The sequence below is a fragment of the Corvus cornix genome, chromosome 3 (assembly GCF_000738735.6).
Source record: "Corvus cornix cornix isolate S_Up_H32 chromosome 3, ASM73873v5, whole genome shotgun sequence".
Lineage (NCBI taxonomy): Eukaryota > Metazoa > Chordata > Aves > Passeriformes > Corvidae > Corvus > Corvus cornix.
In genome coordinates, this window is record NC_047056.1 from 36,437,289 (window position 1) to 36,449,521 (window position 12,233).

At 37.3% G+C, this 12,233-nt stretch overlaps 1 protein-coding gene across 7 annotated transcripts in view; it reads left to right on the forward strand.

Moving 5' to 3' along the window:
* LTBP1 (latent transforming growth factor beta binding protein 1) overlaps positions 1-12,233 on the forward strand; it is a 191,993-nt gene that overhangs the window by 67,528 nt on the left and 112,232 nt on the right. For 6 of the 7 annotated variants that reach the window (XM_039568826.1, XM_039568825.1, XM_039568827.1 and 3 more), the window contains exon 5: positions 771-938. In XM_039568826.1, the coding sequence (XP_039424760.1) occupies positions 771-938 (168 nt within the window). Of the gene's footprint in view, positions 1-634; positions 939-12,233 lie in introns of those variants that run through there. The other variant, XM_010391693.4, reaches the window with a different exon arrangement.

Below are 12,233 nucleotides of genomic sequence, written 5' to 3' on the forward strand. Positions count from 1 at the left end.
TTTTTTAAAATGACTACAGGGAAGTATATAAAAAAAGAGAATCCAGCAATTTTTTTGTCTTTGATCTCAGTGTTTTAAAGCACTGATAATTCCTCACCCTTTTCTCTGAGCGTTTTATTACTAAAACAAAGGCTGACAGCAGAGCTCAGTCTATAATATGTAAATTCTTGTGGAAAAATAGTGCCAAAAAACTGTGAAGAAAAAATGGGTCCAGGTGTCTGCGTCACAAGGTTTGACCACTTCAGACTGGGGTGCCAGGAGATTTGAGACAGATGTTTTCAGACATGCCGCATGCCTAAAACATTTCCAGGGGTCGAGCTACAAATAGTGACTTAATAAGTTCAGAAACAGGAAAAGTATGTAGGAGTACACAAGAGTTTATTCACCTCTAGGTGCACACCCAGCCTCTTTACATTGCATCTGCCTGTCAGGGTTGGCTATTTAAGCTGTCATGCCCTTGGTATTGCTCTTTGTCTGCCTGTGAATAAAGTGCAGCATTGTGATTACTAATCCCACTCCAGTGACTTGACTTTAAATGTGGTTTTGGAGCGGATCCCGGAGTTCTGTTTGCTAAGCTTCCTACTCCTGTTTCAGAGACACCACTGGAGATCTATGAGAGAGAGCACTGCAGACTGCCCTCCTCCTGTAGACCTGTCGCCTTCCCCCCCCCCCCCCGCGCCTTTTTTTTTTCCCAAAAACTTTTTGAAGGAAATCAATGGATACCAAAGTGATCTGTTTATTTTTCTTTTTTTCTTTGCCTCCGCTGACAGTGGGAAATCACACTGGTCGCATCAAGGTGGTCTTTACACCCAGCATCTGTAAAGTAACTTGTACCAAAGGCAACTGTCAGAACAACTGTGAGAAGGGAAATACAACCACCCTCATCAGTGAAAACGGCCATGCTGCTGACACTCTGACAGCCACTAACTTCCGAGTAGGTAAGTACCCTGAAACTGCATTTGTCCTTAGCTGTCCTCTCTTGACTAACAGAGGGAGGAGATGTTTTGTTATTAATACCAGTTGTGCATCTGTTACTCTTTGTTTGGAGGGCTCTGCTGAGCAGGAACCATTTTGTTAGACAAGCTTTCTGGTGTCCTTCGGAAATGTTCCCAAAAGTTCCTTTTGTGTCAGAGAAAAAAAGCTCCCATATTTTTCATGTGAATTTTCAGCTGCAGGGATGCAGCTTAAATTTTTGGTAAAATTCCTCCCTCAAAGTTTGTGTTAATAAACAGGGAAAATGACAGATTACACAAAAAGTTGTGTTTCCTCTTTTTTACTTGTTTAATATGTATCAAATGCACGTAAAATCTAGGGAACAGCTAACAGTGACTCGGTCTTCAAAAATTTGTTCGGCAGTTCCTTGGAGCTACAATCCTTTTTAAGCATGCATCAGCTTAAAACTTTTCTTACTGCTGAAAGTAAATGAGATTTCATATTTGGCATTTTTAGAAAATGAAATAATGTTAAGTCTAATTAAAGTTATAGAAGCCAGTAATGTCTTTGTTAATGTTTGTTCTTTCTGCTTGCTCAGTAAGAGTATCAACAGTATGCCAAACTAAACCCTGCAACTGTTTGTTGAAACAAATCCTGAAAGCTACCTAGGATAATGATTAGCATATTTTAACTGTATACTATATAGGCATTTGTGTGCAAGTATTTGCCTTGTTAGTTAAGATGTACAGATGTATGGGTACATACCTAAGCACTTCAAATTTGTCATTTCACATTATGATACCCTGAACTGCTCTTGGAAAGTAATTTTGTAGTTATCCTGAAAATATCATAGTACTGTTTTCTGAAAAAAGAACCTTAATTATTTTGCAGATTTCTAGTCAAAGAATGCCAAATATGAACACTGTAATTTTAGTCTCTGTCTAGAATAAACCCAGAGTTCAGGCAGTGCTGAGGCTGGCCAATATTGCCGTTTTTCAAGTGCAGTGTATTTCATGCTCTGAGGGTGAGGGGGAAAAGCCGTTCCAAATTATTTTTCTTTTCTTCTGGACAGATGATACATAGAGTTCCCTCTTTTAACACTCCTACTAGACTGTCAGACTCTGTGTGAAAGCCCTTGAAGTTACTAACTCATTCCTTCATAGTATGCATGTTTGTAAAAATGTATGTTTTGGACTAATAGTAAAACCAGTGTTTTAAAACAAGAATAGAGCAAATTTTGGAGTTGGTTTGTGGTTGTTTGGAGGCACAAAAAAAAAGAAAAGTATTTTGTAAGGGAATGGTAAATCTAATACTTTAAAATCTGTGTTCACTGCCAATGCAGATTTTTACCAATGTTTTGGCAAGAACCCCAGCTAAGTAAGTTTTTTGCGTAATTTTCTGACTAGCATGAAAGGATAGGGTTATTCTTCCCCCCTTTCATTTGACCTAATTTTTCTATTGAAATTATGAAATGCTGAGAACGGGCAGTCATGTAATTTGTCTGCTATGTAAATCTGTGCTGTAACATGACCTTCTCTCGAATACTTGAAAACTTGGAGAGTGGAAATTGACCTGTGAAGACGTGTTCCACACCTTCCTTCCTGGCCTCAGTCCACGCAGCTCTGATTCACTGGGTACAGTGGGCTGCTAGAAACATTCAACAAAAGCAGCCTGTAATAGTATTTGATGGAAAGATAAGGGAGTGTTATGTTTAAAAATGTATAAAAGCAAGTTGCTACACATGGATAAGGATTTTTAACCTGCCTGTTAGCTATCTTCACTACTACATTTAAAAGACACAAAGCATTTACCACAGCTCTAGGTATTGTTGTTTTCAAAGAAGAGTAAGAAGGTCTGAACTAGCACTTAAAGGCTCTCCAATTAAAAACAAAAATGCTGGGTGAACTTCTTAATAACTAGAGAAGAGGGATCCTACACCTGTAAATCAAATTCTTTCACCAGTCACAGTTTTCAGGAGCTTCGAAATCAGAAATTAAAATATATATTACTGAAATAATTTTTTATATCTGTTCTCTAGTGCCTTTCACTAGCTTAGACTTGTCCTGATGTCTCCTGCTACATAAAGCAGAAGTAATTTGTCTCTTCCAAGATCATTAATTTTTGTTATATTTTTAACAACTGAATTATGTTTAACTTGTGCTTTTTGCTTTCAAGTCCCTGCTTTAGCTTCTTTACTTACTGTTAATCCAAAATGTGTGGAAATTCTTATGTAGATGACTTGATATTTAGAAATGCAACCATGAAACAGAATGTCATGTCACAAAATATGTATTTAAAGCAATAAGCAGCACTTTTTCAGCATGTTTTTTAAAAATATTTTCTCTTCCTAAAACCAGAGGAGATAGTCACATGCCCTATTTGGAAAAGTTTTAAATAGATTTTTGTAGCAGGAACAGCATTCTAGTACACGAGGCTGAATTTAGGTTCTCAGAGACAGATTAGTTAGAAATCACTTTACTTTGTTCTTAATAATAAATTATTTCTAATAATGACCCAGAGTAAATTTTTTTTGTTTCTTTTCAATTTTGTGCTGAATTTTGTAAACACTGCATTTTCAAAGAGAATAAATCGCAATACCTGCATTACAGTTACTCAAGCTTTGTCATTGATTATTTCAGATTCTTAAAAAGTGCTCAGTTTGTCAATTCAGCTGAAGCTTGATAGCAGTGAGCTCAGGCAAGGAACAGATCCGATTTCCTGAAAATTTTATACAATATGGATAAGCCATTAAAAATAAAAACCCACAACAAGGGACAGACTGGGGGGAATGGTGCTTTTCAGGTAGCTGAGATCTTTGGCTGTGGTGAGGAATAGCTCCTAGCACACCAGTTGAAGGTGATGAAAGCTTGGTATTTAAAAGGAAGGACCTCTTTGACTGCCAGGCTGCTTCAGTGAAACTTTGGGGATTTTTGCAGTTTCATTTTGTGAATGGGATGTGTTGCAGTTAAACTAACCAACCTCTAATATTTCATTGGCTTGGAGAATGAAAGCATTTAATCTGAGTGGAAACTTCTGCTGAATAGATGAATCTCATTATTCTGTTGGATTGATGCATGTGCAGTTTGTATGGTATTTCAGTCCTGATATATCTACAGAGGCTTGTAAAACAGGGTTGATACGGGTGCATGGGAAAGGATGGGAACAGAGTAGCACAGAAGGTTTCCGTCTCTTTCACTGTTGAAGTTACTCAGTGAAGTGTCCTGTTTCTACTCAAAATTAGTCCATTTTCCAATTTTGAAATGAATTATCTTCCTGTTAAGAGTGGGAGGACAATGACTAATTTGTAACTGTAAAATGAAGCAATAAGGAATCAGTAAATGCCCAAATTAATATTTTAATGCTTTTCTATTTTTCTTCCACTACTGTATATATATATTTAATTATAGATTTACATTCTATTGTTTCCCATGGAATCTGTGCGTCATTAATTCAACAGGAATGACAGAACTTAGTAAAGGAAGCAGTCATTTAATACTTAGGTTCATATTCACTGTTCATTTGCAGCTCCACATCTCATTTAAAGTGGTTCATTCAAACAGTTATAAATGAGAAGTCAAAGTTCCATGCTAGTCAGTGAAAGTGCATATCTTTCTGTAGAAATTTTGTGTCTGAGCACTTGGCAGTATCTGTGTCAAATAAGGAAACAGAATGGTAGAATTATAGAAAGGTTTGGCTTGGAAGGGACCTTAAAGATGATTTACTTCCAACCCGCAGCCATGGGCAGGGACACCTTCTTCTAGACCAGGTTGCTTAGAGCCCCATCCAGCCTGGACTTGAGCACCTCCAGGGTTGGGGCATCTACAGCTTCTCTGGGCAACCTGTGCCAGTGCCTCACCACCCTCACAGTAAAGAATTTCTTCCCCATATCTAATCTAAATCTACGCTCTTTCAGTTTAAAGCCCCTCCCCCCCTTGTCCTGTCCATGCCCATGTAAAATGTCCCTCGCCAGCTTTCTTGCAGGCCCCCTTTAGGGGAGGCTGGAAGGCTGCTATAAGGTCACCTTGGAGCCTTCTCCAGGTGAACGTGGTGTCTTAAGTAAAAATGTATCTGATCCTTCTTATTTAATCATAAATTTTGAAATTTTCAGCATGGATCACAGTGACCTGGATATTCTGTACCCTGTTACAATAATGCTGAAATTATGTTGCCTCTTGAATTTTGGCACTTTTCCTACTGGAATTTTCTATCAAAAATTTTTCCAGCTTTACTGTGTTGACTCTGTATAAATGTTTTTAGATAATTGAGGTTGTCCAGAAGTTTCCAATTACGTATAGACAGAAACTTCCAAGAAGCAGCAGAAGCATTTTGCTCAAATTTTATTTGGTCTTCTTCTGAAAGCAATGAAAATTTGACCAATATATTTTAAAACAATAGGTTATTCAAAGGAAATTTAGTAAGAAGACTCACTATGTAATTATTATTCTAGCATAATTTCCTATCTAGCAAAGAGTTTAGAAAGCATAACTATTTAGAATTGCAAAAATTTAAGGCAGTTATTTTACAAAATGTGGATAGAATTCCTGAACCTATGTGACCATGAATTACTGTTAGTGTTGTAGGAGTTAGCATTGCTTTTTATTCAAGCACTTCAGGTATTATCAAAGAAGAGTGTTGGTTAAAAATGTCAATTACCTGCAAGCAAGGCAGCCTGTTGGCAAGCCAGCCAACTGCCTTTATCTGTAGATTACGTATGAAGTCCAAGAGAAGTGATTGGTGTTTCCTTGCTACCATTTAGTATGTATTAAAGCTGTCATTTCTTTGCTCCCTATGATACATTCTGCACATGTCCTACCACATTGGTGAGGAACTGTAAGACTATGACATTTGAGGTGGATTTTTTAGTAACCTTTTGATGAACAGGCATGTAAATAGTATTGGTGACATGATGGCATGTAAAGGCATATAAAAGACCAACATCTTGTGGAGTATTTGTGTAGATTTTTAAGACTTTACAGTCACAGTCTCTTCTGGCAGCTTGTGAGGTACATACTGTACAGTTTTTTACCCATTATATTTTACCCTTTTGTTTTACTGGGTTTAGTAAGAGTTGCTAGAAAGGTAACATGTTAGAAGAGATGCTTTCTTCTCTGTTTTGAAGTGGTGTTTGCTATTTGGTTAATGGTGTCAGCCTGTGTAGGTAACCCATCATGTATGACCTATGTAACTCTGCCCAGAACACTATTCCTGTGGCTCCATCTGAGACTTAGCAGATGAACACGTGGAGGATTTAAAATAATTGCTAGCACATGTCACGCAGAGATTTTTTAAATTCTTTTTGGTAACATAAGTGAGAAGTGATTTTATTTTAATGTTTTAAAAAAATCTCTGCTTTTCAACTTTATATGTTCCATCAGACAACCTAATTGAAGAGAAGCTTATTTCTGGAATAACTACTTAGCTCAAGAACAGCATATGGTAATTCACAGTTTGCTTTTAGTAGTATATTCTCTGTGGGTAAGAATGAAGTGTTACTTTGAAATAGCCTTGCGTTTTGCGCTTGAACTTGCAAATATGAAGAAGCTGTGATGCAAGAACCTTGCTATTCCTTTAGTATTATCACTTTTGTCCTTTTCTGTCCTTCTCTGGTAGTTACCTTGCAGCCTTATTTGGTAAAAGATTTGTTCTTGTAGTAATTATAATTTGTGCATTGTCAGACTTCGTTGGTTTATGCTTTTTTGCTGCCAAATGAAATATTATTTCCTTTAACAGACACGTGAAAATTTCAGAATTCTTGGACAACTTGGCTAAAATAATAACTTTTTAAACTTTCTGCAACAGTAGTTCAAAGAAGTTGGTCAGTCTGTCAGTGTGTGTGTCTCAGGAAAAAATACTAAGAAAAGGACATTGGGATTTATCCACTGCTTTATCTGGTAATTTGAAATTTAATCTGTACAGATGATGACTATGATAGAAATATTCATGCAGCAACATCATAATAGCTGTAGCAAAATGAAGGCCAAGTATTTTTCCTCAGACAGTGAACTGAGTAGCTAAAATAAAAAGGACAGATAACAGCAGGACTATTATTATGAATTCTTCTTTGCCGTATGGAAGATACTGGGGAAAAAAGGTATTTCCTAGCCTGAAGAGCCAATGCAAAATGATTTGGGAGGAACCACTTATGACCATCAATTCAAAAGACATTTCTTTCTTCCAGTCCCCCTTTCTTCTATAAATAAATTTGAGCTGACAGCAGGATGAATTAATTTACTTACAGTCCAGGTAGTGTAGTATAGGCTTTTCTAATCTGAAATACTAGTGGACTACAATTTCATCCTGTAATGTAAGTGTACAATTCTATAGACTGAGCAAAGATCAGGGTTTTAATGCATTTTCAATTATGGGCCTCCAATGCTCAAATTACAAAGAAAAATTGTATTTTAAGGATTTTGTTAGTTTTGATATCCACATCTGTTCAGAAAGAATGATTTCTTTCCCCCATGTATTTATCAGAACTTGCCATCAACAAATAGTTCTGGTTTCTACCATGGAGCTTACAGCATCTGTGAGCTGTTTCTTCATAATCTTAAAATAATTATTCAAAATTGACATCTTTACCTCAGATTCCAGTGGAGGCCAGACGCTAATTTAAAAAAAAGAGATTGTTCAGTCACATGATTTTAATGAGGTTGAACTCATACAAACCTGTTAGCAACTCATTTCCACTCCCTTGCTCACCTTAAAGACTTCAGACCATCACCATGAAGCAAAAGTCCATCTGCTCTCAAAGTACTCCCCAAACCGTCTGTTACAGAGAACACAGTTTTTGGATGTGCAGTCATAGGAAAAACCACAAATGGAAATGGTACAAAATCCACACCTGCAGTCATTCAAAAACACATGGAGTATGTTTCTCTCAAAGTTAAAGCAAAACAGAACACAAAGTTAAAATGCATAATGTTTTATTTTACTGTATATGGTTTTAATTTATAGGGATTAGTTTATGTACATCTGACTTGAAGTACTGTAAAAAGAGAACTGAGAGTGCATTTATTTGAATGATTACATTGTTGCATATTCAAATAAACACAATACCTTGTACAGCTGTAATTTTGTTATTGCTAAACTAAATGTCTTTGCACATACCTCACTGAAGATCAAGTGTATACCAACTTTGGCTTAGAAAAGACGTTGCCTCTAAAGAGTAAGAAAGAGCAAGAAAAAAGTTGCCTCTAAAGAAGAAGAAAGAGTCTGAAAATTTTCTCTACATGTTGAAATATGGCATATATCATTAATAGATTTCTTAGCAAATGGGTTTGTATTTAATGTGTCCTTCTGGGCCTAGCACAGTCAAAAGGAAGCAAGCAGCTACCACTGCTCTGTTGATCACAGTCTTTCCCCATTCAGCCTTTCTACTGTTTGTTCTGGTTTTTTATTCTGCTCCAGATAATTCTCATCCTGTGTAGTCTGTATAGCCTTCATCTATCCATTCCACCTGTAATTAGCTCTTAGATTTGAGTATCACTGTAATTGAGAGTCCTGTTTTGTAGTGTAGAGGCTCTGGGATTCCTGGATTTTTCTTTTGGAACATGAACTTTATCTTTGTTATGTAGGCACTTAAATTCAGTGAGTTTTCTATGTGTCCATAAAAACCTGTTAAGAGGGTGAACCATGAACTTTCAACCAGGGATTTATGAATGTGAATCAAATTGAAGTCTATGGGAGCTGTAAACTTTTTTTCTGTTAATCTCTTGCAAAGTCTTGAGGGATGCTAGTCAATGAATAGAAGGAAAATTAGGTATTTGCTGATTGCACAGGAAGAGGATTGAGTTTTAAGAAACCGAACAGAGTATTTCTCATCTGTATTTTACTCATCCAAATAATTTATTCATTTCTCATTTTGGTTGTATTTTCAGTTTAATTTAAAGAGAATAAGATGAGCTATTAAATCAAAATTTTATATTGGATGTTACTCAGATATTTCAAGTTTAGGGAAACTTTTAGCAACTGTTCATCTCATAATTTAGGAATGAGTTCTTTGACTTCTCCCTGAGAGGGACTGCCTTTATCAATAGGATGTATAGGGCAGTGGTCTCCAAACTTTTTTGATTGCACATTCCTATCAATAAAATACTTTTGAACACTCTCCCTCATGTATATATTTATAAATTACATACACGTACTACTGTATGTATCATCTGTTTGTACATTATAAACCATAGACAAAATAGAAAGTAAAAATGCATGAGAAAAAGACTAAGTGAACTCTATTGAAAATTTATTTTATTTATTAATGGTACAGAACATATTTCTTTCCTGCATCCCAGTACATTTTCTGGCACACTGTGTGGGATGAGCACACCCTGCTTTGGAAACTGCTGGTATAGGTAACCAGGGGAGACCAGCTTCATAACATACGCTGTAATACTACCTTTCTATAGTTAATATGAGTCCATTGCATCTCTCTTATTTATTATTTGAATATCTTAAACTCAGCCTGTTAGATGCTATATATGTAGTGCTAGAACACCTTACTCAGACCAGCATTGTCATGTGAAGCTTCTCAATGAGGTTGTACACAGCTCAGGGGAATTTGGTGCATGGTTAAGTTGCTTGGAACTGGACACGACCAGGCAGAGCATTGATTGTGTTTTAGGTTTACAAAGCTTGTGCAACAATTTATACAGCTATTATGGTTATAAGAACCACCATGTGTGGTGAAGTTGTGTATTTTTAATGAATTTCCAACTGTACATTCTCTGCGGAGTAATCTTTATTCTTCCTATTCACTAGCAGTGATTCTGCTCCTTTCCTCCTTCAGAACTCCAGGATTTGAGTTTCTAGGTTTTCACTGGTCTCCTATGACCTAATTTATTACTCAAACTCTGAACAACATCCATCCCATTCTCACATTGTGTCACCTCCTCAAGGTCAACTCCCTAGAAAACTTTCCAATTTCTTGTGATGTAGTCAGTGCCAGCAAATCATAGCATATGTTTTTTAACTATTCCATGAACATTTGGATTATGAGCTATTATCTGTATGTTAATGAATATCCAATTTAAAGAATCTAGTCCTACTTTGTTCTTCTTGTAGATGTTTTTACTCCAAAAAGAGCACTGCAGTAATGTTACAATAATGAGAGAGCAGTCTCCTGATGTTTGGAAATTTTTGTCATGACTACAGTTTCTGTGGCTTTTCTTTTTCTATTTTAAACATCATTTTATCATTCGAGGATGTCTTGTGGTATGATGGGATGCAGTAGATCAATGTTTATAGACCATTTGGATCTAAGTTTGGGTGTTCATCTGGCTCACGAAATCATACTGAGATACCTCAGTCAAGAACCTAGTAGTAAATGGGTGATGAGATGCACCCATATGGCAAGTTGGCCTGTGGATGTCCTTACTGGCCTGCTGGGTGAGCCTCTCTTCAGTGACAGACCAGAAAACCTCAGGTAACAGCACTCCTAACTTGTGTTGTTCAAGCAGGCACAAAAGGTTAAATGGGAATGAATCTCAGCTGTTGTGGTTTAACCCCAGCCGGCAATTACCATGCAGCCTCTCACTTCCTCATCAGCAGGACTGGGGAGAGAATGGGGACGATAAAAGTGGGAAAACTCATGGGTTGAGATAGAGACAATTTAATAGAGAAAGCAAAAAGCCATGCATGCAAGCAAAGTAAAACTAGGAATTAATTCAGTGCTTCCCATGGGCAGGGAGGTGTTCAGCCATTCCCAGGAGATCAAGGCCCCATCACATGTAGTGGTGACTTGGGAAGATGAACACCATCACTGAGAATGTCCCTCCCTTCCTCCTTCTTCCCCCCCAGCTTTATATAATGAGCATGATGTCCTATGGTCTGGAATACCCCTTTGGTCAGCTGGGGTCACCTTTCCTGGCTCTGTCTCCTCTTGATTTCCTGTGCATCCCCAGCCTCTTTGCCAGTGTGGAAGTGCACAAAGAAGAAAAGGCCTTGGCTCTGTGTAAGCCCTGCTCAGCAACAACAAAAACCTCTCTACGTTATCAGCACTGTGTTCAGCACAAACCCAAAACACAGCTGCATACCAGCCACTGTGAAGAAGATTAAGTCTACCCCAGCTGAAACCAGCACATCATCTTAAATATCTATTATTCAGTTGCCAGAAACAGTAAGGATGCTGATGTCCCTGGCCAGTGTCAGCTTTATTACTTCTGTGGTCTTCACAGCCTTTGCATAACAGAGGCATGCCCAATGGCTTAAACGTTTCTCAGAACATTCTGCTGCTTTATCTGATGTAACCAAGTAGTTAGATGTCTATGCTAGTGGGTGTTACTCTATGCAAGAGTCCAGTACGTTTTCTGGAAATAGCCTAATAGCAGAACAGGTGTCAGAGCAGAGAATCAGTTCACTGACTTCTTCAGATTGTAACAGTGCATGAGCAATGACAGCCTAGTGTGATTGTGGTCAAATTACTCATTAATCCTGTTGTCCTGAAAGGTGGGTAGGGCTCCTCAGCTGGCACCTGAAGGGAAGAGTATAGTCTGGAAGGATCCTGTAGCAATAAAGATGCTTGCTTTTCATTGTTACCTGTCCTTCTGTTGAATTCTTGTTCTATTGAAGGCAGGTATGTTTCAATAACATTAATAAATACTTGTTAGCATTACATGTGCTCAGGCACATGAAACACTATACAGAAGGGTAAGTCTTAAAAAAGCTGGGAACATAGGAAGGTAGTTTTTGTCTGACACTGTACATCTTGACTTCACCATTCCCACTTTGATGAGGGCAATTAAGAAGTTATTCAGGACTGCTTAAATTGATACCTATAATGTCTTTCTTTATACTGCAGCATGCTTGTTTTAAACAAGGGTGTTAATTTGTTGCACTTACAAAGCCAGCTTTTCCTAGTTATTTTATTTCAGAGGAAAATAAATATCAATGCACTAGAAATCCAAAGAAATGTCTGGAGTAGCTTTTTTGTATGTGTTAGCATTGTTATCAGAGGTCTGACACTGGCCATTTGTAAGGCATTAATTCCCGATAAACAGTAAAAGGTGGGTTTTTGTTTTTTGTGGTATACTGAGTCTAAGCCTAACTGTTGTGGTATACTCAGTATATCAGGGCGATAAATTCAAATAAAGTCAATAGATTCGCCACCTACGATCAGGGTAGGAGTGACTCAGATGATTCCTTACCTAGCTTCCAAAAATAGTGTCTGAATCATCTCAGATATTGAGAATATTAGAAGCAGAGTTAGCAAAGATTGACTATGCATCATATCTGTTAGTAAAAATCCTCCTGTCAATCATTTTGCAGCTACCATAACTTTTACTATACCCTTTCTATATTGACTAAGC